Source organism: Ananas comosus, linkage group 1, assembly GCF_001540865.1.
Source record: "Ananas comosus cultivar F153 linkage group 1, ASM154086v1, whole genome shotgun sequence".
Classification (NCBI taxonomy): Eukaryota; Viridiplantae; Streptophyta; class Magnoliopsida; order Poales; family Bromeliaceae; genus Ananas; species Ananas comosus.
In genome coordinates, this window is record NC_033621.1 from 1144142 (window position 1) to 1168302 (window position 24161).

The 24161-nt window shown below is 36.5% G+C and overlaps 1 protein-coding gene across 2 annotated transcripts; it reads right to left on the reverse strand.

Annotated features, from left to right (window-relative positions):
• On the reverse strand, positions 75-16336 carry LOC109722793 (acetyl-CoA carboxylase 1-like). Of its 2 annotated transcripts, none has more exons than XM_020250945.1 (32): positions 16093-16336; positions 14362-14737; positions 13696-13902; positions 13456-13617; positions 13259-13351; positions 12993-13088; positions 12182-12355; positions 12005-12098; positions 11404-11591; positions 11272-11322; positions 10452-10491; positions 10247-10371; positions 10051-10167; positions 9597-9671; positions 9439-9495; positions 9251-9355; positions 9057-9143; positions 8614-8805; positions 7992-8180; positions 7446-7556; positions 7267-7356; positions 7000-7176; positions 6732-6809; positions 6462-6584; positions 6106-6375; positions 5142-5497; positions 4805-5042; positions 3994-4346; positions 3674-3887; positions 3369-3548; positions 1095-3254; positions 75-550 (listed from the first exon to the last, which is right to left on the reverse strand). In XM_020250945.1, the coding sequence occupies exons 2-32, from the start codon at positions 14734-14736 to the stop codon at positions 494-496; spliced, it is 6834 nt and encodes a 2277-aa protein (XP_020106534.1). In that variant the 5' UTR covers position 14737; positions 16093-16336; the 3' UTR covers positions 75-493. The 2 variants fall into 2 exon arrangements, with proteins under 2 accessions (XP_020106534.1, XP_020106525.1); XM_020250936.1 differs by having other exon boundaries at positions 14362-14749.

Genomic DNA, 24161 nt, shown 5'->3' on the forward strand with positions numbered 1-24161 from the left:
ATTTTTCTCCAAGTTGAAAATTTTATTATATTTTCCATTCATATTATCCTATTTAGGAATCAGGTCCATAGAAATACCACTAACAAACCGTCACAATAGAAGCATCAACAAAAAAACAAAGTAATTTCCAAAAATATCTTAAAGAAAAAAAAAAGAAAAAAGACAATGACAATCCTCAAGTTACACTTAAGTGCTAGATAAAGAACACTTGCCTATAAAAATAAGAGTCTCTCCAAAGCAATTTCATAATAATAATTGTAACTACTCTACAACCTGATCCCGCACAAGCATCAATCATTATTATATACAGTTGCGACCGAAAAGAACCGATAAACAGGGCCGGTAACAAAGCGGCTGCTGTTAGAGAACAAATCCTTTAATTCCGAATGCAGTGTTCGTGTTTCTTCTATTCTCTCGTCTGCGAGAATTATTCGGCTTTAATCAGTAGCTTATTCCGATCAACAATATCATACATGTGGTCCTTGTCGATCGGTCAATCAAGAATCTGTTTGAGTTCTTCGACTAATTGCGTTCTTCTAGAAGGATCCATCTGTAATAATGTCCAAGAATAAGCATATCAGTAAGTTTTATATACGGTAACTGCTATGATTCATGCAAGGTTACAGGTTTCTTCCACCAAAAGCGAATCGAAAATGAAGCTTAGAATATCTTTGAAAACAAAAGGTAAATAACAATGCACGTAAAAATACGATTACAGAGGGAAATAAGAGGAATAAAAGTTAATAGAACATAAAACACTACTTAAAAATCAGATGTGGTAAAGTTCATTCTATAATTGGAAACTGGTAACTTTTTGGTGTTAATAAGAAGCCAAATTCTTTTGATACAAGAGAAAAGAAAAATGTACATCTACACCCCCTGCAAAATTTCCTACCTACATTTATATATTTATGCAAAATAAAAAAAAAAATTCATATGTACTCTACATTTTAATTTTTTATACGTTCCCAATTCTCGGATGTTTCCAACTAAAAAGTCTTTTTCTAAGAAACTGCACTTTTGAGGGGCATACATGAAGATTTCAACTTTTATAGGCAGATGATTTTGCAAGATAAATGTAAAGCAATACTAACCTTGCAGAGAAGAGCAGAAAGGGCTTGAGGCAAAGCTTCCAAATCCGAACTTGATTCACTGAAACTCGAGAGCACTTGGAATGCTTTCTGAGCCCTTAAATCCTTGAGATAGCTCTCATAGTTTCTAGCGTCATTTTTCCATTTAAAGAAAGCCTCATCATCATCCCAATTATTGTAGTCTGCTTCACCCGATTGCGAAGCGGAAAACCACTTCTTGATCAAACCCATCGCAGCTTTGTATGAAAGCTGCTCCCCAGCAGCATCCCTAACACTCTTAACAAGAAGTCCTTCGGAGACTTTTCTAAGCAATCTTTTATAGAAGAAGTAGCGACAATTCTCCCAGTCTACTACTTCTCTAACCGCTCCTTTGGCCGCCATTCTCAATGGAGTATCATGCAAGTCGGCAAACTTGGTGGCAATTTGAGTGTATATAGGCAACAGCTGCTTCTCCCTCGACATTATCCTCTTCTGAATGGATTGTACCTCGGCTTGGTTTCCATCTTCGTTGGCTTCTTTGAGCTTTTCCTTCAGGCTTCTGACTTCTGGGTCAAGCCGTCCCATGCACTCAATAAGCTCTTTCGACCTGAACTTGATCTCAATAAGCCCTTCCGGCTCAAGCACATTGCCTCTTGCTGTCCTCTCCGCATACATCTCAATGTGATCTGAGTTGATCTTGCTATCCACCACGACCCACGCACCACCGCGAAGCTCTCCACTCATAGGAATGTAAACAAACACAGGCTGCTTGTAAGTCCTTAAGTTCTCAACAATTGTGGACCCTGCTTGAAGAATCCCTTCAAATAGGTCTCTCTGCCCACCTGAAAACCCTCTCCAATTAGCAAGAATAAAGAGCGGAATTTCTTCACGGTTAAAATCCAATAAAGCTTGAGAGGTTTTAGTGGCAGAGTCGGGGAACCAAACTTGGCCAGCTTGTGGGACCACCCTTTCGTGCGAATCGAGCTGACCTGGATCAGCTGGTATGACTTGCATTTGTGTTTGGGTTTCGACGGCTATGATCCCCACGGGAATTCCACCAAGTTTTGCTCTTCCCGTTACCACTGTCTTCGCCCAACCTTCTAATGTCTCTATGAAGCTATCTTTGTCGAAAATGCCCCCTAACCAATTTCCTTTGCTGTCTTGAATCCCACTTATAGCCGCACGTGGCTCACAGGAATTCTCCGGGAAGTAGCCAATTGGTCGCTCAGGTGGGTCCATGGGCCTTGAAATAGGGAGGGGCCCACCTACAAACGGAGGAACATAGCTAAGCCACTTCAAAATGGCCGAAACACCTTCAAGATCATCTGAAACTGTTAGATGAACGACCCCATTTGTCGCCATAATCTTTGGTCCACCAAGTTGCATATGGGAGCTGTACACTTCACGGCCAAGGAGCTTATTGAGAGTAGGAAACCCAGTTAAAATTATAGGCTGGTCCAGGCGCTGAATGCATCTCATGCCAAGCCTAGCAAGATAAGCTCCGATTCCAACAGTTCGACCAGTGACATAGGTTAGAGTGAAGGTCTCTGTGTACGCCCTAGAATAAGCACTTGCTATGGCCCCGCTTCCTGATAAATTCTCCACACCGAGTCCGTCCTCCTTCCCGACTATGGAATCAAGGACCCATCTAATTTCACCGCTTTCTAGTTTAAGTTCGTGAGCTATGACTGATGAGCTGATTTTCATATAGTCTTCGGGAGTGAGATACATGTAATGAAAGCCACGCTCTGGACTCAAGTCATCAGACCAACCAACACGAAAGCAGGACTTTACTTCCTCCGCCAACCCAATTCGCGCACCTGCGTTTGCTGCTAAGTAAATAAGGGGGAGCTTCTTCTCACATGCGAGATTGGTGACAGCATCAAAGAAAGCATCTTCTCTGGGACCAAAAGAGCCGTGTTTGAATGTACAATCATTTGCGACGACTATGATATTTCTTCCATTGGGGAATTCTGGTGTGAGCATCTCTACGGACCAAGCAACCATGCCCACATCATTTAGACCGGGGGTACGGTCAACAAGAATTAAAGGAGTACCCCATGCTCCAGTTTTGTCAGAGAACATAAGTTCTTTGACTCTGAGAATATCACGACCATCTCCCGGAGCTTTGACTTCTGCTTGAGAGTAAGATGCCCATGACTGGCGAAGAGCAGTTTCAAACACCTGCACACAAAACATTTATTTTTAAGGATGTAAAAAAATTTCCCAAATGGTTTTTATGCATACAAAGGAAAAAGAAAACATTGTTGTAATATAAGAATACAGTTTAGGAATCACCAGTGGAAAATCGTAGCAATACGTGGTGTTGGACTTCCTAGCTGCTAAACGTTTTTGATCAATAGGACCCAAAGGTTGATATAGAGCAGATAACGGCACGCCATGCAAAGGACCAGGCACCGAGGTGGCAGAATGGTAAACTAGTTCGTGTGATTTGTTGTCCTCCAATTCTCGATAGACCTAGTAGAAAAACCAAGAAAGATAAATCTACAACTGGAAGTATCATAGAAGACTCAAGAATGACTAAATATTTACAAGCCCAAGTACATCCTTAAAAGAATAAAATATGAGATATTTAGGCTTACATGTACAGTGCAAGTATGGCCAGTGACATTGGTCACTGCAATTCTCCAAGCACCATGAGCAAGCCCATCACAATCCAACCAAATTTTCATTTCCCACTCGCAGACAGCTAGACGATGCATCCTTGCCCCAACCAATTCATGAATCTTCAAAGCCATTTCTTTTAAGATCACTTGGACGGTAGCTTCGTCTTTGCAAGCATCCACATCAATTGTCCTATTAAAAGCAGAAATATGTAGAGTTGAGTTGTCCAGAAAAAAGAGCACAAAAATTTACTTACTTCATAATTTAAGGAAAAAAAGAGCATGTACAGATTACTGACCTTGAATAATTAATAAGATCATAAAGTTGCTGTTCTCTCAATATACACAAATACATGTGGGAGTGATCAGATCTGATGGTGGTGTTATGAACGTGAAGCTCTAATTCTTCCAAAGCTGCCATTAATGATCTCAATATGCTGGATGCTGTGAAGGATAAAGAAGATTTGGCACAGCTAATTACTGTATTAACATCTTGGCTTGATGAAAATCCACTAGAGAGTCTAGGTTGTCTGACTAGGGTACGGAGAAACATCCTCTGGACCCGTGCCTGGGGATCGACAACAGTGTATAGGTGCCACTGCCGATCTCGAGATGGTGTATACTGTATTTTACCATAACCTTTCAGCTTTTCCTACAATAGAAGAAAAAAACAAGAAGAAAGCTTTCAATCCCAACTGTTTTCCTGGTGGAATACATGACAACAATGATGCTACCGCAAATTGGCACAGAGAGTAGGAAAACTTGTAGCTTCATATATATGGGGCTTTTACATATAATCCTTGCAAAATCTTCAATTTTTAATTTGTACCTGTGTAAAACCTAAATTTTCATTGTAACACTTGAAACGCAGTTTTTACAAAAATACATATATCTTAAGTTGGGAAGCCAGCCAAATCACAGGGGAAGTTGATTCTGTACAAAGAGATATTTTGAAGAGGGCTATTTCCTAAATACAATGGCACATATGTAAAAGAAAAAAAAAATCCAGCTTTTCAACGGTGCAAATCAATGCTCAGATTTTACGGTTGCGTTTTGATAGTTTTGCGATGGTGATAAATAAATATCTCAATGTACAAATACGTTACATACCACTTCAAGGAATGTAGATAGAGGAGGTTCCAAGTGACGAAGAAGCGGCTCTTCCTCATAATAAAGCTTTTCCTCAGACCAATGGAATGAGTGGCGCATAGGTGCTCGACCCTCATCTCTCTGTATGATGCAATTAATAACTCTAATGCCTGCATTACAGAGGTCAGAGCTCAATACCTTCTCCTTCAAAATCTTGGCTATTTTGTTTATCCTTTCCTGGGCCTGATCCTCATCACCACTGCGAGAAAGTTCAGTTTACATGGAAAGTTAAGCAGGAATTCACATAAGTTAATATTTCAGGATAAGGTTTTTAAATCATATGACAAGAAGTACACACCTGTCTTGAAGTGTACTCATTTGATTATTAATGCCAACCAATGCAACATGCAGCATGTTGCCTTGACTAGCGTGCCCAGGAGTCGCATTTGAGATTGATTCATTGTCTGCTGCATAGTTTAAACAATGTGTAGCCTCCTTCAAAGCAACACTGATTGCTGTTGGCAGAAATTGAAGAGATTTAATGATGACCATTGCACCCCATTTCTTCTCGCAGTGTTTTTCTACTAACATTTTATCGGGCATTGCATCCTCAGTCCCATTTCTTTTCTCAATATGCTCCTCACAAAACTCCCAAAAAGCAATCAGACCTGATCTATGCCATTGCATACGCACGCTATCCTTGACGAGGTAGGGCTGCAGAAATTTTTTTTAGTCAGGAATGCTATGAATTAATAATATATGTCAATATCCATATAGAGCTTTTTTGGCCTGAGTGAAGCTCTTGTAAAAGTGCTTCTTCGAGTAGAGTAGTTCGAAGAAACACTTAAAAGCTTTTTCACTAAAGTCTAGTCTATAGCTTCTTGCTACACAACAGAAGTTGAAGCTTCAAAGTGGGACTTCCACTCTTGGATCCAGAAGCTCACTTTGATCTCTTACCACAGCAAAAGCTCCAGACCATCTGTTGGCGAACTGCAAGTTTCTAGAAGATTTTGCCTTTTTGGCGTTGAGAAGCTGCCTTACAAGCCATGCAGAACAGAAATTAGGCTTTGTTTGGCACTGTTGAAGAATATGGTGATACAGTGCTATCAGAAGGACTAAATCAAAACCCCTAAACTTCTTTTAACATTAGAAGCAGAAGCTACAAATTGGAGCTTTGCTTTCAAGGCTCAAAATCTTCATTTCAGCTTATTGCGACAGTGAAAGCTCCAAACTTTTCTATTTTATGAAGCTAGAAGCATCTACACTGAAAGTAAAATCAGAAACAGAGTTGAACCTGAATAAAATTGAAAGCTTGATTGTACCTGATACAATCGGCGTATATACGTCTCCACCACTCTTCTTTGAAGGGTAGGGTCGCTGTGATCAAACAAAGCCACCAGGGCATCCTCAACTGCCAACGGAGCACTGACGAGATCCTCCATTCTCTCATTGATCGCCATTTTCCTCCTAGGGGTAGAGACACGCTCTCCTTCCTCAGTGAACATCTCTAGCTCCGAAAGACTTCTAGCAATGCTTGTTCTGAGCTCACTCAGTTTGGTTTGTTCGAGAAGTTGACTCGCTTTAAGTGCCAACTGCAGTTACCACATTCAAAAGCACAATATTTAAAAGAAAATTTACAAAATTCTAATTGTAATTTAGAAATATTTTGTGTTATGACCTCAGAGTAAGTAGTATGATTAAGAGCAGAAAATCGAATCAGCTGGTCCCTATAAGCAGCAGGGTTGGGGTAAACTAATGCTTCCATAAGTCGTAGTATCAGCTTATTTTTACTCCGCACACCCTTCAAAGCAGCGAATAAACAGTTAATGTTAAAAATGCTTTCGAATTGATAATTATAATAACATCAAAATTTGCATATAGCAGTACCAAGTGATATAAGTATGAGATTAAGTAAAAGGATAATTTGTTGCCCTCACAAGCAAATTACCTGATGGGACAAAACAATGTCTACAACTTTTCGGAGATCTTTCTTGTGTTGCAGACGAAGCCTTTCTATCACATCACCCTATAACCAAGAAATATAGCAAGTTCTCTCATGTGAGAAAAAGATAACTTAATTGAGTCATATTATTGATAATTGGCAAGACAAAATTTGAACCTAAGAAACATCACTTCAGATTTTTTTTTCCTATTGTATTTTAGTTACTGCTACAATTGCGACTTTTGAAAATGAAGCAGCATGAATGAACATCAACCTGAATGTTATCACTGAATAGTTCTTCAACAGACAGATACTCCTCGAAAAGAGACTGCACAATTACACGTGCATGGCTTTCTCTTCCACCCTCGTAAGACTTTACAAGACTCATAAGGGGTTCCACAAGCCTCTCTTGTGCAGCTCTATCTTTCTCAGAGCAGGAGGAGAGATGAGCCTGCAAAAGTACGCATTAAAGAAAAACCTTCTTGGAGAAAAAACAAGAAGGTAAAAAAACAGGTTGAAGAAGCCACTAGATGCCACTGACCTCGAGAACCCCTCTTAGTAATTTGGCAGGGAAATCAATGTTCTTCTTGGAAGATGAAGTTGATTCATACTCTTTATATTTTGTGTCCAACTGTATTGCATGTGAAGTGAAAAACATCTTAGCTCTACAATTAAATAAGCCAGAATGAGAAATTGCTGAAGCAAGAGGCTAAATCGTACCTCATTCTTAAGATCTTTTGGGAGTCGAGTTGCCAATACAGACATGCTCTCTTGCCACTGGAGAAAAGGGAGTTCAGGACTATCTAAACAGTTCAGCAATTCTCGCATGACCTGATAAATACAAACAATTAAAGAAGAAGAAAAAAAAAAAGATCATGAAAATTAAAAGAAACTTCATTGACATCTAGCATAACAAACAAATGGTAATATATCGATTGAGGAAAAAAAAATAAACAAATTCAAATTTTGTTTTCTGGAAAAGAATCAAAGTTGTAGAGAAATATCTTCATCATTTTAGTCCAAAACTCCAAATTCAAATTTAATTTTCTGGAATTACATGATATTTTTTTCTTTTTACTCCGTGAAACATATTTTGGAGAGCAGGAAGATTAAGGCATAGTAGAGAAAGCAAGATAATTCTAAAGCAAGAAGTGACCTTGCAAACATCATTGCATTAAATGTTTTGATAAAATATCTAAGATGAAAACATGAAAATCCATCAAAATGAATCTTATTTAAATATTTTAATCCTTTTCTTTTCCTTACTTCTTGAATGTTATGTTCATAGCCTGCAAGAATCATTCGAGCAGCATTTAAACTGGCCGCACATCTTTGATGAACTTTGTCAGAAACTGCAGTAGGGGGTCCGAGTTTTGGAAATGTGCCGTGAAATGGTTCAGCCCTCCTCACAGCGGACGGATCATCAAGATCCAGCTTTGCTATAAGGTCCCCAGCCTGCAAAAAGTATTACCTTCGACTAATTAAAACAAGGAACTTTTATATATGTATACCTGCAAAATCATATCTTCACACATATATCCCTGTAAAATCTGAATTTTCATATTTATTCTTTGAGGTATCATTTGGTTCAGGAATAAAATTTTTTTGGTTATTCCTGGGATAGGTACAACTTTGGGGATAAACAGGAATAAGACCAATTTTACGTTTGGATGAAAAGTGGGTTATTTTCACGAATAAAAAAAATAGCTTTTGGGTAGTTAGAAAAATAGCATTTATTCTTTGAAGGTTTACTTTCTTACCAAAAATATGCTCAAGTTTGGGGGTCCTTTTTTTTTTTTTTTTTCTCTGAAGAGGGAAATTTCTGTATGTTCAAGGATAAGTATGTATGAAATTAAGATTCTGAAGGGCCATATAGTTAATCATTTACCTGCATCGCCTGGCCTTCAGACATCACAAAATGAATAACTCCAGAAGCAGGCAATAAAAGCGGCATGCACATCTTCATCACCTCAACCTCCGCATAAGGTGCATCAGCATCAACATGAGCACCATCAGAAACCAGAAAGCGGAGAAGCTTGCACGGTGTCTCGGCTACTAATTTAGATGGATCATGATCATTCTGAAACAAGAGTATAATATTTATCAATTTCTACTAAATGCTAGTACAGTAAAAATACATATGCTATTTTTGCGTCAACTACAAGTTAGAAGTGAAGTTCATGCTTTATCCAAAAGTAACAATATGATAGTACTCATTTAAGTTTCATCGCACTCTCCAAAAAATGTGTTTAAATAATTAGAAGCGAACTTTTAGTCTTTAGAAACTCATAATGGGTAAAATATAAAAATAAAAAGTGAAACTTTGCATACCTGCAGCAAGCATGTCCTTCCATCGATAAGAAGGCGAGTACCAGCAGCCTCATCTTCAGCATAGATAACATGGCTATTTCCATTCAACTGTTGAAAGTTGCCACTAGAGACAAGTTAGATAATGTTTGAGAGACAAGTAATTAAGAATGACAGAAAAATTTTATGATAACAAGAAAACAGGGAGAAATATTTGCCTGCATCAAAAGACCACCATCACGCAAGGTATGGATTTCTGCTTCAATCTCTGATTGGTTCATCCTCAATTTGTAGCTACCAGGTCCACCCCTCACCATCTCAATCTACCGTAGGATCCCAAATGATTAAAGCATGAAAAATATTTCAAAAGAATAATTCGAACAACTTAATGAATGTAGAGAATTACCGTGTATTTGCTCCCTTCGATATTTAAAGAAACAACTGAATTGACAAGTGATATGTGCTGCAATAAAATTTTATGACCGATTAAATCTTAGCATAAAAAAGGGGAGCAGAAACCAATATTTTAAACATAGTCTAGGGCTCAGCCATAGCATATGCTACCTTAGGAGGGATTTGACCTTTTACTAGATAGCCAACGTACTCTGAAACAATCGCTGCACTGCTTGTTGATGCTTTCTGATAGAATTAAAAGGCAAGTGATGGCACTCAGACTGGTTTAGTATATATAGGGTTGTTACAACTTACAAATTTAGTCTCAGAAGTTTGATCTCAATCTCATTTTAAGTCCTCAGAGATTCAGTAACAAATTTAGTCCTCAAAGTTTGTCCTGCGTGACCATCTGAAAAATAGACGGTAGACTAACCAAAGAACTTAAATTGTTAAATCAGACAAACTTTTGGGACTAAATTATTAAAATCGAGACTCTGACGATGTAACTGAAATTGCATTCAAAATCCAAGGACCAAATTTGTAAGCAACTCCTATATCTGTGTACAGAATAAAGCACTCTGTGAATTGACAACTATGTAGCTATCATTTAATTAAATATTCTTACATATAGAGCTCCTCCAACAACGGAAAGGTACCAAGGAGGCCTCTCAGCCCTAACCCGCATAGCTATTCTGCTATCCAACCAGCCAGTATGAATTTTATTGTCTCTATATTCTGTAGCCTGTAAAAGCAGTACATGAGAAATACTGGATAAGATATCCATCTCAGGGATAACATAGTGTAAAAATAGGCATCCTTACATTCAAGAGATCTATGGTATAATCAACATTTGTGCGAATTTCTCCAAGGATCTGGATCTCCTTTAACCCAAGCACCATATTAGCTACTGCTAAGGCCCTGGACTCCCCAAATGCAAAAACATGCCCTAGAGTAAAATAAGAGTTATAAGCAGAAGCTTTTCAAAAAGTTATTAGAAGAATCTAGCAATCTGTCAGCATTACGTACCAAATTGAGAATCAGAGAACTCATGAATCCCACCTCCAGACTGAAAATGAAATAAAAATTAGTTGTATATAGTATCTTAGAAATGGAAATATGCACTTTAGGTATTGGAAGGCATATCCCAAAGTTCTAACAAATATAATTCCAGAGCTATAAACTGGCCTACAGGTGAGAGGCACCATGGGTTAGAATTATACTGCTGTGATGCTATAGTGAGGAGCAAAAAGGAAAAATGTAAAGAAAATGAATAAGATGTTCCTTTTTACTCTATTTGGCACCATCATGGTTGAGAAGGAAAAAGAATACTAAATAAAGATCTAAATGAATACCTTACTCTATTTTGGCATAATTAAACCCACTTCTAGTTTCTTTTCAAGTGTAAAAGTTACCAACATAATGAAAATAACCACTTAATGAAAAAAAGATTACCAATGGGAATGGGGAAGGCAGAAAAAGTATTGTAGAGATAAGAGAAAACTAATTGAAGAACAATTTAAACTGCCATCGCCGATTTGCTTACTAAGATATGAAGAGAAGTAGAAATTAAGTATATAGGAATAAGCCAGCTGTCATTTTTAAATGCAAATGACTGCCTAGGTTCTAAAGAGAGTTTGTGCCAACATTAGTTCAGCCCGAAATAAAAGTCCAGCAACAGATGCAGCACAGTTTTATGATAATATAATTAGTAACAATAATAACATAACAATAAAAATAAATGTTTCATATCGGTTAGTCTTCCACATAAACATATCTATAATTTCCTTTTGCCATGTCAATAACCAAGTTCATACAGAAAAATCCAATCTATCCTACCCAAACATACCTTTACAGAGAAGTAAGCCCATACATTCGGCTTGCTTTTAAAACTCAGTTCCTGCAAACAATTCAGTCAAACTGATCAAAAGCTCGTTCCATATTACACTACATGTATAACATCTTTGTACAAAATTGTTACCTGCACTTTTCCACTTGTGGGCTTAAAACCATCATCTGGGTCCTCACTGGTAACCCTGACGGCCACACAATGACCTTTCGGCCTAACTGATTCTGCTTTATCAAAATCAAATGGGGTTGCAACAACTGATGTTTTTCTCCAAGCATCGTATCCTCCGCCATGGTCCATATTGTAAAAACGCCTGATCTCTATGAAATACATGCATAATAAAAATAAGAGATTTATCTACATTTATTACCTGTGCAAAATTATCTATTAGATTATATGTCTGGAGTCTGGACAGTCTGAACATGCATGGCCTTTAAAGTCTAAATCTTGCATCTATATAGTTAAACTTAGAAAATGCTCCTCTCCAAGAACTTTTTTTGATACATAATAAGGTACCTTTGCAAGAAGTAGCATTTTTTTATGGGAACATATGAAATACATAAAAAGGTATCTTTGCAAGAAGTTGCATTTTTTATGGGAATATATGAAAGTTTAGATTTTAAAGGGAAACATGCAAATAGGTGACTTTGCAGGGGTGTAAAAGCCCCTAGAAATAAACAAAAAATAAATAAGTATAACCCTTATGGACATTGGCCTTAAAAAATTAGCATACCTGGTATTTGCCAAAGAGGTATTCCCATTCCTACAGCAACTTGAGCTGCTGGTAAATTTATCTCAGCTATCCACTCAGTTACAGGATGTTCCACCTGAAAAGGATCCAAGTTAAAGAGAAGATAGAAGATTTATAAAAAAAGAATCATTTTCTTCAAGTGCAAGAGGCCAAAGAAACCTGTAACCGAGGGTTGAGCTCTAGGAAATAGTATTCGCCAGTTTCCATGCTGTAAAGATACTCTACAGTGGCAGCACCAACATACCCCACACATTTAGCAAGCCTCCGAGCTGCCTGCTCCAGCTGTTTCACGGTGTCGGGAGGAGCAACAGTAATTGGTCCCTCTTCAATAATCTGTTGAATATTCAGGTTATCTATCAATGTCCACTCATGGTTTTCATACAATAGTGAGTGACCAGGACTCTTTTGAACGGTTAACATACACCATCTCAGCAGCAATTCGGCCTAACTTTGGGAATAGCTCCTCGACTCTCACTGATTGGGTGTGAGGGGTTGGCGTGGTGCTAATGAATTAATCATCAGGAGTTTTTTGGTGGCAAGGAGCTAAAATGAGCTTCTAGTCCTCAAGAGCAGAAACTCAATTATCAGGAGTTTTTTAGTGGCAGGGAGCTAAAATGAGCTCCTAATCCTCAAGAGCAGAAACTGCAACTTGGAGCTTCTGCTTCTACAGCAAGAATTTGGAGATGATATTTCCGATGAAAAAGCTACCATGTTAGTGCTTCTATAAACATTTGTACTCAAACAACACTTCCACAGAAGCTCCATCCAAGTGAAAGAGCAAAGGTCAACTACAAAAAATCACTGGATGGTACTTGAGTGCATGGTGAACAAAATAAGTGAATAAGGCCAGTATAAATGCATGTCCGCAATTAAAGAATGAAAAGGAACAAGTTGATGTAAAAGATATATGCTTCAGCATATAAGGAAACTTAATAGGCGAAAAAAAAAAAAGGAGTTAAACAGAGCTTGCCTTTTGATGCCGCCTTTGCACACTACAGTCTCGACTGTGTAGGGCAGCCACATTACCATATTGGTCGCATAGTAACTGAACTTCCAAATGCCGACTCTACAGAAGGGAGGGGGAAAAAATCTAGAAGTATGTTCTATAATGAATTCCGAAGGCAAAAGGAAATGAAACAACGATTACCATAGGAGAAGCAACAATTCAGATAATAGGAAAAGCATTGGAACAGTGACAGTCAAGCTCAGAAAATTAGAATGTTAAGAAATCCTAACCTGTGCTGCAACCTTCATTATGAATATTGGTGAACCAGGAACTTCACCTTGCACTTGTTTGAACAATGCTCTCACTTCATCATCATTATGAACCTTGAGAATTAACTCAGCTTCATAAGTATCAATAGCAAACAGCACATCTGTTAAGGAAAAAGAAAAATTCTGACCAATTTTACTATAAGAGAGATAAAAGCAACCTTTCTTATCCCTTTGCCACCGCCACCCCAGGAAGCCTTAATCATGGCAGGATAGCCGACCACATGACAGCTAGCCACAGCTTCCTCTGTGGTATAAACACAAGCTTCTCTATATATTTCCTCAGGTATGGAGTCCAAGCAACTTTCCGGTGGAATTTTAACCTGTAACAACATTTTAAAGAGATAATCAATATACAAGTAGGAAAAATTGCACAATTCATATAAAATGTGAAACATTACATGTGAACCGCTCCATGGAAGGGTGGGTACTCCTGCTGCTTGAGCAATCAAAGACGAACCGATTTTATCCCCTAGTGCAGCCATTGATGAAGCTGGAGGCCCAAGAAAGATTATTCCTTTTGAACTCAGTGCGTCCGGAAGTTCTGGGTTCTCAGATGCATGGCCCCAACCAGGCCAAACGGCCGAAACATGGGTTATTTCTGCAGTCTGTTATGGTTTAAGATGTTATAACAATCATGATAACATAAATTGGCTATCATTTAAAATTCTTTAAAAGTGCCAAGGTCTCCAATCTTTCAATCATTAGAATTGGGTGCCTAACCTCTACAATTTGTTGCAATATTACCATTTCAACCAAATTCCTTCGTCAAATTACAAAAAGTATTCATGTAACCATTGTCGAATGACCACTTTTCAACTTTTGGACTTGTCTTAAGGAGATTACATGTCCATTACCATCAAATTTACAAAGGAATTTAGTAAAAAAGGATAAAAATGCAAAGGAACGCAAAAGTTAGGGGACCAATTATACCAATTTAGAGGTTGGAATCCTTGGAGACTAAACAGAACCTCTTAAATAGGCTGTGAACCCCCTGTTGCCATTTACCCATTTAAAGAGACAATTAGTCCTAGAAGATCAAATCAGCAAATGTAAATAGAACCAACCTCCACGATAAGTTGAACATTAGCATAGTTATTATTGTTTGTTCCACCAGGAACTTCCACAAATTGATCTGCAATCCTAATATGCTCCGCATTTATTCTCAAGTCTTCTGGTGTTGCCATAGCTACCAAAAGAATCGCTTTCTCCGATCCAAAGGTTTCCAAAGCCCATGATCTAATACTACGAATAAATTTAACAGCCGCCATTCCATTATTGGCAACCAATATGCTGTGAATGGGTGATTTACCACCGAGGGCTTGACAAAACTCATCGACCTTTAACAATGTAGCTGTGTGTTTGAGGTGAACAGTTCCATTCACTACTCCATTCATTTGCCAAGCTTCTGCCATGATTGGTGATCTCTGGCCTTCGGACATGCTGCACAAACAACTAGATTAAGAAGAAATGAGTAACATTATCCTAAAAGTAATTGCTCCAATTTGCAACATCTTTTTCTGCTATATAAGGAACTTATTTAGGAGATTTTGATGAAAAAAGCTGTACTGCTTCTCGAAACAACTACCGCCAAAGTGTTAAACAGCACTTCTGCAGCACCTCCAGCAGGGCCAAACAGCGACCAAGTATATATATATATGACCAGCAAACTTCTTAACAATAGTACTCAATGCTGTTATTAGCAAGGAGAAAAAGATATCTAGTACTATGAACTTATTAATGAAGTCCATGAGCTGTGCTTAGTCATTGCAAAATGTTGCTTAAAGTATACAATTTATTGTAACTGAAGATTGTATAAGATAAAGAGTTCAACTAAAGAGACTTGGTTATATACAGGAAGGAAAGATAAACGATGCTAGCTTGACTTGAGCATACTAAACATGGTAGATGTCAATACGAGATTGATTCATGTAAGCAAGCCCTATTAATTTACGGAAGAGAATGTTGTTTATGTTTCGCATATCATAGTTCACTAAGTTTGTGATACAACTCAACTGCTGATGCTTGTGTAAGTTATTTCAAGCTACTAAGTACATGCACATCCAAAAATCCAAAGGAATCTTTGACATCGAAAGACTCGAATTTTCTCATATACTATATTGTAATTGAAAATATTTTTAGATGCCAATCAACTCTTTATAAAGTCCAAATTCGAAGAACACAAATAAACAAATTTGTCACTTGCGTTGGTAACTCTGCTACAAAAAACTAGAAAACTTACGCATAACTAAATGGCATGAAAAAAACTTATGTTATCGACTTACTGTTGTAGCATGATTTATTCATCATGACAACAAAACAAAAAAGAAATAAAATAAAATAAACAATGACAAAGTAAGAACCAGTTAGTTCAAAATTGAAACTTTTCATGTAGATTCTTCAAAACAATGATTCTGTGACAGTTCAGATAGACTAGACCCCACAAATTTGCTCTCCACAAATAAATGTAAAGTAACTATTTCGACGGTTAAAACCAAAATGGTCTCTTAAGACCATACTACACAAGGACCTTAACAAGCACTACTACGAACAGTTCAACAACAGCTCAATAACACAGAAACTACACATCCCCAGCACCCCAAAAACGCGAATTTAAAACAACTAAAGCGGAACAAACGATACCAAATTTGCATTAATAAACCACGCAAACAAACTCAGAGAAAACCCAACAAAATTATAAAACCCAATTGTTTACGATAAGAAAAACCCAAAGAACCTAAAGCACACCAACAAATCAAAAAAAAAAAAAGGAAAATTTGAAACTTGGATCAACTTACATCAGAAAAAGGAGCACCACACCCCGAGATCTCAACAAAAATGGGAGAACCCAGATCACAATTCCCACTAAATTCTTCTTCTACGTGATCATTTACAAGAACCCATTTGCGCAGATGACCTATTCGACGAAAATCCACTGAGAGAAAAGAAAACAGTGGGGGGAAAACGAAAAGGGGGCGGATTATAATGAGAAGAGAGAGAGAGAGTGTAGAGAGAGAAAGGGGCGGGGTTAGAGAGAGAAAGTCCCCAACGGCTTTAAATGGGATTGGAGCTCCACACGACACCCTCCTCTCCTCGCTCCGGCCCAATGGAAATCGCTCCCTAGACCATGTCCACCACGTCATCCGTAAACCTGGATCGTCACTCGATCACCCTCGTCCGATCCACTGCTTGTGTTCATCTCTTCCGTCCAATAAATTTTATAAACAATTTTATCCTTAATTTTGTGAAATTTAACGTCCTTAATAAATAGCAATTTCCACGTGGGGTTATGATTCAACAGTCTACAGATGACATGGTAGACTCGGTTCAGAGAACACTTTCTTCGAAAAGAGTTAGCTCCCAAGTCTCCCAACTACCTCTCTCTCTAGTCTCTCTAGTCTCTCCCTCCCAATTTAATAAAAAAAAAAAAAGGGGGGAGTATATTTTTTTTAGAAAAAAAATAATATCTTAATATAAACCAATTTGAGACAAAATTAAATCCAAAATAAATAATCAAATCGAGACGCATGACCCAATCTGGTCAAAACCCAACTATTGGATTTTGATTTGGTCTCGAATTGTTGGATCAATTTTGTAATTTTGTTGGAGGGGGAAATGACATTGATGTGATTTGTGGTGGGTGGTGTTTGATGAACTACTAATAACTAAAACAATTTGCATTGAGTATTATTGATGGTGATTTGTGGATTCATTTTTATGTGGATAATAATAATAAGTTGACACATCTGATAGGATTCAGTGGAGGGGGCATTAAGATGACATTAACTGTAGCAAAAAAGGGAAAAAGAAAAATAAAGATTGCATTGATTGGGGAGGAGTAGGCAGGTGGAAGAGTATTAATTGATTTGTTTCAGGTTGGTGTTGGTGGATATTAGAGAGAGAGAGAGAGAGAGAGAGAGAGTATTCATTGTATTGTAAGGTTTTTTTTGTAACAGATATTTAACATATAATCTGTAGCGAGTTAATTACATTAAGCTATCTTAGTTTGTATAAATCTTTTTTTTTTTTTGAGAGAGAATGGAAGTATGCTATCTTTTTTATTTGTTTTCAAAAATGAGGTTAGTTCGAAATATGAAGCAGCTACGCCTTAAATTTGGGACGTCGAATATCAACTATCAGGTCATTTGTTATTTGTGTTAAGGACGATTAGTTAATTTTGTAGAAATCTTATTCAAAGTAATATAATAATTGAGAATTAGAAAATGTCGACCAAATTATCCGTGTATTTTTATGCAGATGATAATATTTTCTCGAATTTTTATTATTTTTTATAAAAGGTGTCCATCTTATATGGCAGCTACAAAGACGATTTTTAAGATGACATGTATGTTTGTTCTAGTACATGAAGTACAAAAAAGATATAGATGATTAGTTAGCATATATTTGTGGACCCAAACCCTAATGTAAAGCGCAACGCTGGTTGATACCATACTGATTGAATTAATGGTACTATTATAAAATGCATTTGTCAAAATATCAATATTACTTTTAAGGGTTAAAATTAAATCTCCTTTTTTCAACTAAAACAGAAGCAGAAAAATGAGACCAAACAAATCCTAGAAAATTATGCATCCTTCATATGTACTGGGGTATCCTTTGTCATCTTCACAGATGTGACTTGTTGTAGTAGGAGTCTTTTTGTGTACACAAGAGTGTCCATGAAAATTGTGCATGGCTCTTTGTAGAAGCTAAAAGTGTTGGGTAGGTAGATCATCCACAACCACCCCTCTCTCTGTCTCTCTCTCTCTCTCTCTCTCTCAATTTTGACTTGGCCAATTGAAACCCACCAAAACTCAAGTTTTGATTGGACTCTATTAGATAATTGGAACATGGTTGTGTTGAAAAAATTATGCAAATGAATCCAACACTTGCTTATATAGGGTGTTAATTAACTTGCTTAACAAATATACAAATATATGATGCTAAAATTAAGGCCAAAAAAGACCTGTATTTTACTTGATATCTTGCAAGATGTGACCAAGGAAAAAGGTTTGAATACAATAATATAAAATGGAGATGTATACTTTTCAACTAGATCACCATGAGGAAAATTTTCAATATTCTTACAACATTCCAAAGGCAACCTTACTTCTTTGGATGCTTAAGAAAAATAGGCAAATAGAAAGGTAATTATAAGACATTTAATTTTCATCACTTTTAGTGCATGTTGTGGATATAATTGCTATTTTTAAATTTAATTATCATTTTTAGGAATGGGTGTGTAGTCTAATTTGACCATTATATATCATCATTTGAATAATAATGTAGTGTTTATCACTGTATAATGGGGGCATCTAAATAGAACTAATTAACAATTAAAGTAAGACGACAATCAATCATCGTGGTCGAAATTCACAAAAACCTTTTTGAGTTTTTTTAATCAACTATCATGTCACAAAATCATTTTTTAAAATCAACAGAAATTAACCACTTTATAGTATTTATTAAGCCTTTATATTCCGCTTGTTTGGCGCTGATCAAAGGTTAATAGCACGAAGGAGAATTTTTCTCACTAAATATGAGTCCTGTGTATGTTGAAATTTGGCGTTATTCCTTCATCAATCAACATCGCTACCGACTCAAAATTGCAGTGAAAATGACACTTAGCGACAAAAACCATATTTAAAGTCTAATCGCCAACAGTTTGTAGAGATTGGATCGATGTAATTTATGTATATAAGTTGACAAAATAGGACACATGCCAAAGCTACATGGTAATAATGTTTCTGTTCTAGGTTAATTGTGCAGCGAAGTACGATAACCTATGTATTAGGAAGTTACAATTGATATAATTGGAGATAAATCTGATCACTTTAGTTTCATCTATTCTTATCAACATAATTTGCAGTTTGGAATAAGCCGAAGGATTTAACTCATCTTATGAAAAACAAGTTTACATTTTGTGTCTCCATCCACCTCTCTAAAGAAAGGAGAAAACAGTACATTTGCCTCCTTCTGCCATTTCTCATAACTTATACTTTCAATCAACCATTTCAGTTTTAGGGTTTAGGGTTGAGAGGCAATGCAGCACAAGGGCCAATAATACAAATTGTCTGTTCGGTCTGTCGGATCGTTGGCGCTAATCCCAAAAACTCGAACTGTTAAAAATACGCAATCAATTCATTTAAAGCGTACATGACTTAGCCAACCCAGCTTTACGCCATTTCGAACATGAGTCAGCCTCCCGCCACATGGCAAGATGCTGGCTCATTTAAGCCAACAATCCCCCCTCCAGCATCTGAACACGTTCGCAGCATGTAGGAATCAAACCCGCGACCTCTGGCTCTAATACCACTGGTCGAATCGTTGGCGCTAACCATTAATCCCAAAAGCTCGAGGTATTAGAAATACGCAACCAATTCACTTAAAGCGTACAGATATAGCGCCTATGGGTCTCGATTATGACTCGGCCCAACCGGCCTCACGCCACTTCAAACATGACTGGACCCACCCAACCTCACGTCATTTCGAACATGACTCGGCCCAATATGACCTCCTACCATAGGGCAAGATACTGACCCATTTAAGTCAACACGGTCGTGCATTTAACTCTGCTCGCAGCTACAGTCGTCTTTAGTGTAACATTTGACAAATAAGAAGTCGAAGATTTTGTCGCGATGGAAAGAGAAGGCGTTAAACACCGATGATCAATTGCATTTTATTAAACAATACTACCCCACACAGTAGAGAACAACTACCTCGACAAAACCCACCTAAAAGGTGCAATGTTCAACAAATGAAATTAGGGTTTCGAATCCAGCATGAGATGGAGGAGCCTTAAATGCAAATTAATGTTACCATCACAACTCCAAACCAACCACCCTGGAACTCCCTAGCTATCACCACAACTTTATATTCTCTGAATTAATTATTGCAATTCCAAACCAACAACCAATAATGGTAGATGATAGTGATCTATAACAAATTCATAATATCATAATTAAATTGAGAAATAACATCAAAATTGTCTAAGAAATTAGATACCATTTAGGTGTGATGCTTATCTATTGTTAATTATCAATTGCATGTGTGCATTTTCATTAAGTTGTTAAATAATTTTTTCTGTGGTGATCATGTCGGGAATCCGGTACTCGTCCCAGTACCGGATCTTGTGAATCCGCAACCCTCTCCGATACCGACTGCTATGGATTCAGTATCGATTTTTGGGATTCCGCAACGGAAGCGTCAAATCGGATTTTTACCATAAACTCGTCTCCTCAGCAAAAACTGATATAATCACAAAAAAGAGAAAAAACGAAAATAGAAATATGCGAGTAAAATAAGATTAATTAAATAAGAGAAGATTATGCCCGACTCCTTCTTCTTCAACTGAGTAGCTACAACCCGAACCCTCCTTTTTGAATCTCTCCTACCCTTCTCTCGTATTCTATAAACCCACAAAGAATACAACTCTCTTTTTTTCTCTCTCATATGCACCCGTGCACTAGGTGCATGCAACCGGCCAACTCTCTCTCTCCGGTACAACCCACCAAAGAGCTTCAATTTTTTTGCTGTACTCACTCTCCAAAAGCACCCTACATGGTACAATAAAACGTACCCAAATTCTATTATATTTAGGATTCCTACTCTAATAAATATTTAAATCTATATTTTGTTTATCTCTAATAGGTTTAAATATTTATTCTAATCTAGTTAGATTTATACTCTAATTAATATTTAAATATTAATTTATCTCCAACAGATTTGAATATTAATTCTTATCCAATTAGAATTAATCTACAAATCTAACCAAATCCAAACAGATTCAGTAAATTAAGTTTAAATCAAACATATCTATGTTTTGTTGTAAAATGATCTCTTTACCTTTGTTAAAGTAAAAATAAATTAAGTAGTAGGAAGGAATAAAATGGTTATTTTATTTAAAAAAAAATTGTAAGTTCTTTGTGATAACTAGGGACTAATGTTAATGTGTTATTTACTTGGTAATTACGTAATTGGTATGTGATTGTCAAGGGTCTATAAATAGGCTTATAGAATATTATAATTGTGCAAATAGTTTGTCAAAAAATTATTTGCAAAAGTAAGCCTAAATTATGCTACGTAGGAGGAAAACAAAGAAAACGGAGAACAAATCATTGTCTTCTAAATACGGTAAATTATTTACCGTATTAGTTTTTCTTATTATAATCTATTTGGTTGTGTTAAAAATCGTTTATCATTTTTAAAAGTGGTATATTGTTCATTGCGTTATATGTTCCGTAATTTCTTTCATGAAATTTTGACTTAAAGAATTAAGGCTTTAAGTGAAGGCAATGAATAGTTTACCGTATTTAAAAATAATAAATTATTTAATGCTTTCTTAAAATCCCACCACCTGACCTTAAATGAACTCCTAATTTTAAAAATAAAAGTTTTGGAGGCTTTTATTGGGAGCTAAATATGCAAAATTTCTATCCTAAGGCCCAACTCTCCTACTAATTGGCCCTAATTTAATTTTACTCGAAATGTTGGTTTAATAGTATAATCTAACGGATAAAAACAGCCAAAGGGTTAAATTTAACGGCACAAAACTTAATAGCATCAAACGCTTGGTGCTATCGATAATATTCCAGCTGAACTCTATATATATACTAGTAAAAGAGCCCGCGCTTTGCAGCGGATAAAAATTATAGGGAGTAATTAATTATAAGATAATATCAAATATTTTTTTTGTATTCCTCACTTGTTACAGTCACAAAAGGTTACTTACTATTAGTAGCAAGGATGGAACCGACGATGTCTTCGCCGGCAATGATGATAGTGAAAATAACGGCGATCCCTTCAGTCGCGACGGAGGGGGGATATGGGCACGCATTAGTAAGAGATGGAGGAAGGGAGGAAGGCGACGGTGTATAAAAAAAGATGAGGGAGAGAGAATTGATGAATTAATTGGAAATGAAAAATCTGGCTGAGAAAAAGTTTGATACTGAAAATGTTTAGATGTATTAATTACATATATTAATTGAAAGTTTCATGAAGAGAATGGGAAGAGTCAAATACGATGAAAGACAACTTGTTATTGAAAGTTTGGTAATGGTAATATTTAGATGTATTAATTAAATGTATTAATTAAAAGTTTGATGAAGGGAATAGAAAGGATCAAATAATGGTGAGTGTGAAGAACAACTTGCTACATGGCAAAAAACATTCTTCACCTTGTTATTGAAAGTTTGATAATGGTAACGTTTAAGATGTATTAATTAAATATATTAATTAAAAGTTTGATAAAGGGAATAGAAAAGATCAAATAATGGTGAGGTTGAAGAACAGCTTGCCACGTTGCAAAAAATATCGTGGATTCATATAAGTTTATATATATATATATATATATATATATATATATAGTAGAGATGAGAGCGAGAGAAGAGAGAGATGAGAGAGAGAGAATTAGTGCTGGAATATCTAATTAATGTGAAAACGGCTCTTTTTGCTGCTCAAGTTTTTTAACTGCCTTGATTGAAATTGTAGGTCAGAGATGATTATTATCGGTTAGATGTTTGAGTGGTATCCCGCTAGGGTGACTGTTCCACTGGTTATAGTATTAAATCCAACTAAAAGTTATTAAATAAGAAAAGTAGTTATCGCAAAGCTAAAAATTGGTAGTAATCATGCTACTGAATATAGCCATCCAACCTCTCCTTCTCTCTCTCTCAGGTCTCATCTCTCTTCTCTCTCTCTCTATATATATATATATATATATATATATATATATATATATATCATTGAGAATAGCCATTTTGAACTAGGCTTTATTACAATTAGGCTTTATTACAACCAAGCATTGTGTTACATCTGTCTCTAAGCCCAATGAAATTGTTGGGTTGTTCTCATGGACTGGCAATTCACATATCGGCCCACTAGAGATTAAAATAGTCATGAAACCCAAATATAAACTCAACTCAACTCAATTCATCGCCCATGGAAACTTTGTCGACTCGAAAAGAGCTTATTTTTATTCTTTTTCGTTGTCAGGCACGTGAGCACAAATATTAAGACTATTGATGAATTATTTCTTATAAAATTGATTTGTTTTTTCTTTTTATTTAATAACGGACGATGAAGATTATATTCTCAATTGATCTTCCTTCTGCAGCTCACAAAATCAAACCAAATTTAAACTCAATTCATCAGTACAGCTCATTGATAGGATTAATTTAACTGAAATTAAGATAAATGTGAAAGGCATGAAAGGACGAATATAATTTAGGACTATGTTGAAAATCATCTCGAATTAATTCCGTGCATGGAAATTCTGAATTAATGGAGAGATATTAGCCTTGTGCCTCAACCTGCCGACCGTGCCCACCGCAGTTAGCTAAGAATTTGATGATTGGTATCTGAACTGAGTTTATTGTTAAAAGGGAAAACTTCAAAAACCCCCCCCTTGTGGTTACGTGCTTTCTCACTTTAGTACCCTGTGATTTAAAATGTATCAATTTGCTCCCCTGTGGTTTCGTTTTTATCTTTTCGGTAGCTTTTTCGTTAATATTTTGTTAAATTATATACAAAAAACTTTAGATACTCATCTAGATTTATCAAACATTCACTTTGGTACCCTTTAATTTTAACTTTGTCACTGATTTAAGAAAAAAAAAATAATAAAATTGATAATAAAAAGAGAAAAATGAAACCACAGGGGGACAAATTGATTCATTTTAAACCACAGGGTACTAAAGTGAGAATGTGGGAAACCACAAGGAGGGTTTTTGAAGTTTTTCCTTGTTAAAAATGAACGAAACTAGTAACTTGCTATCATTCTCTCTCAAAAAAAAAAAAAGGAACAGAAGATTTAATCATGCATGTAACCCCAAGTGTTCCTAAAATTGAGAAGTGAGCGAGGAAAAAA

What these genes read in the sequence shown, in the direction of transcription:
- LOC109722793 (XM_020250945.1), bottom strand. Translation starts at nt 14,736, where the DNA reads ATGTCCGAAGGCCAGAGATCACCAATCATGGCAGAAGCTTGGCAAATG. An exon ending in TGCAAAGGCGGCATCAAAAG is followed by an intron (nt 12,356 to 12,992) that starts GCAAGCTCTGTT and finishes AATATTCAACAG; the next exon opens with ATTATTGAAGAGGGACCAAT. An exon ending in ATATACGCCGATTGTATCAG is followed by an intron (nt 5,498 to 6,105) that starts GTACAATCAAGC and finishes AAATTTCTGCAG; the next exon opens with CCCTACCTCGTCAAGGATAG.